This window comes from Vollenhovia emeryi, unplaced genomic scaffold (genome assembly GCF_000949405.1).
Source record: "Vollenhovia emeryi isolate VEMERY1.0 unplaced genomic scaffold, V.emery_V1.0 DF939149.1, whole genome shotgun sequence".
NCBI lineage: Eukaryota > Metazoa > Arthropoda > Insecta > Hymenoptera > Formicidae > Vollenhovia > Vollenhovia emeryi.
In genome coordinates, this window is record NW_011967217.1 from 2,243,996 (window position 1) to 2,245,915 (window position 1,920).

Here is a 1,920-nt window from a genome sequence, read left to right on the forward strand (position 1 = left end):
TATTCGCCAACATCGCCAAGCTATTCGCCGACGAGTCCGAGTTATTCGCCAACTTCGCCGAGTTATTCCCCGACCAGCCCAAGTTACTCGCCTACGAGTCCAAGCTATTCACCCACGAGTCCAAGTTACTCACCGACTTCGCCAAGCTATTCACCAAGCTCGCCTAACTACACACCTGCTTCACCCTCGTATTCACCGACCTCGCCGAGTTATTCGCCAAGTTCGCCGCAGTATTCGCCTGCGAGTCCAAGCTATTCCCCTAGCAGTCCCAAGTACTCGCCGACGAGTCCGAGTTATTCTCCTACGTCACCGTCGTTCGCTGGTACATCGCCGCAATACACGCCTGCAAGTCCCACATATTCGCCGACCAGTCCGACATACTCGCCTACAAGCCCGTCGTACTCACCGAGCTCGCCGCAGCACACAGCATCTGGTAGCACCCGGTATTCACCCAGTAGTCCGAACTATTCGCCTACCAGTCCAACATATTCGCCCACAAGTCCACAATACTCGCCGTCGAGCACCAAATATTCGCCCACGAGTCCTACGTACACGCCTACAAGTCCGAGTTATTCTCCAACAAGTCCGACGTATTCGCCGCCCGTACCAGGATATTCACCCACGAGTCCCACGTACTCGCCAGCGTCACCCGCTTACGAGACAGATGACTAATTTCTTATTTAATTATCTTTAATTATCTTTATTTAATATTAATTTTCTATTTTAATTCTTTATTTTGAAACCCGTTTCATTTAGTATAAAATAAAGATAATTAAAAATAATTAAATAAGAAATTAGTCATCTTTTATACTAAATAAAATGGGTTTCAGGACATTAGTATAACTTTATTACTTTCGGGCCTCCCTCTTCCTAAATTCGCTCTTATCCAGTATAGTTTTTATCGTTTTTGAAATAAATAGTTGTGACATCAAGATGGAAAGTGAAGTTCTTAGCATTACACATATGTACATGATCTATCATTTAGTCTACGACAGTTTGTTAAAAGTACAAGAGTGTATGTACATTATAGATTTTCATCGTGACTCTCCCGTCTGGGCAAAGTCATGTTTGATGTAGGATCGGATTACTTCAATGCTGCGGCAAAAACCGATTCGAGTTCTTACCTGATGAACATTGTATGTCTCGATACCACGACATCGTAGCTAGCAACGTGAATCCTGAAAGCGCATTTTTATGGAAGGGAATTTGGGATTGTCGCTCTTTGCTACTCCGTGTATTGTTGATATTTTTGGCATATTTTTGGTAATCTTGCGCTACCAGGCTAGCGTCGATAATTGCAGCAGTGAAAAGAATAAGTTTCTGAAAGGAACTTTTCTTGCGGAAAATTTGGAAGAATATCAAACACTCTGAGAAATCGCTGTGATTTTTCCCCCAATTATGAACTAAAAATATTTGTCAGACATAAAGGAGGGATTTATATGAGAAGTTCTGTATAATGTAAGAGAAACTTGATTAAGATAAGTATTTGTAACGTTTATATATTTACATTGACGTTACATAGTAAGAAAGTTAATGTTAATCAATAAAGAGTATTGTGTAATAAGCGAGTCCTGTGTTAATCTATCAATAAAAACTTCAGCATACGTGTGCTTGCAATTTCAGGTTTATCTTGTCAAACTTTGAGGCTTGGTGAAACTTAAAAATTTCGGGTCGAGGTTTCGCGAGAGACACGCAAAACCTTCAAGGGCTCAAATCAATTGTATTGTTGTATAATTATTTATACAATTGAGTATATAAATGTATTGAATAAATAAATTTAATTTCAGCAAGTTAGCGTAAATACGTGTGGATTTTGCGAAATTATAGTGAATGAAACGGAGATAGCTCATCATAATTGATTAAGTTACTACTTACATCGGAAGAATCCATTTCGATTTTATTGTTACCAAGTCGACACTA

At 40.0% G+C, this 1,920-nt stretch overlaps 1 protein-coding gene across 1 annotated transcript in view; it reads left to right on the forward strand.

Moving 5' to 3' along the window:
- Nucleotides 1-737, forward strand: part of LOC105565834 (DNA-directed RNA polymerase II subunit RPB1) — a 10,486-nt gene extending 9,749 nt beyond the window's left edge. The window contains exon 8 of the mRNA XM_012019357.1: nt 1-737. This exon is cut by the window's left edge and continues 25 nt beyond it. Within this exon, the coding sequence (XP_011874747.1) occupies nt 1-672 (672 nt within the window). The 3' untranslated portion in view covers nt 673-737.
- Nucleotides 738-1,920: the final 1,183 nt, after the last annotated feature.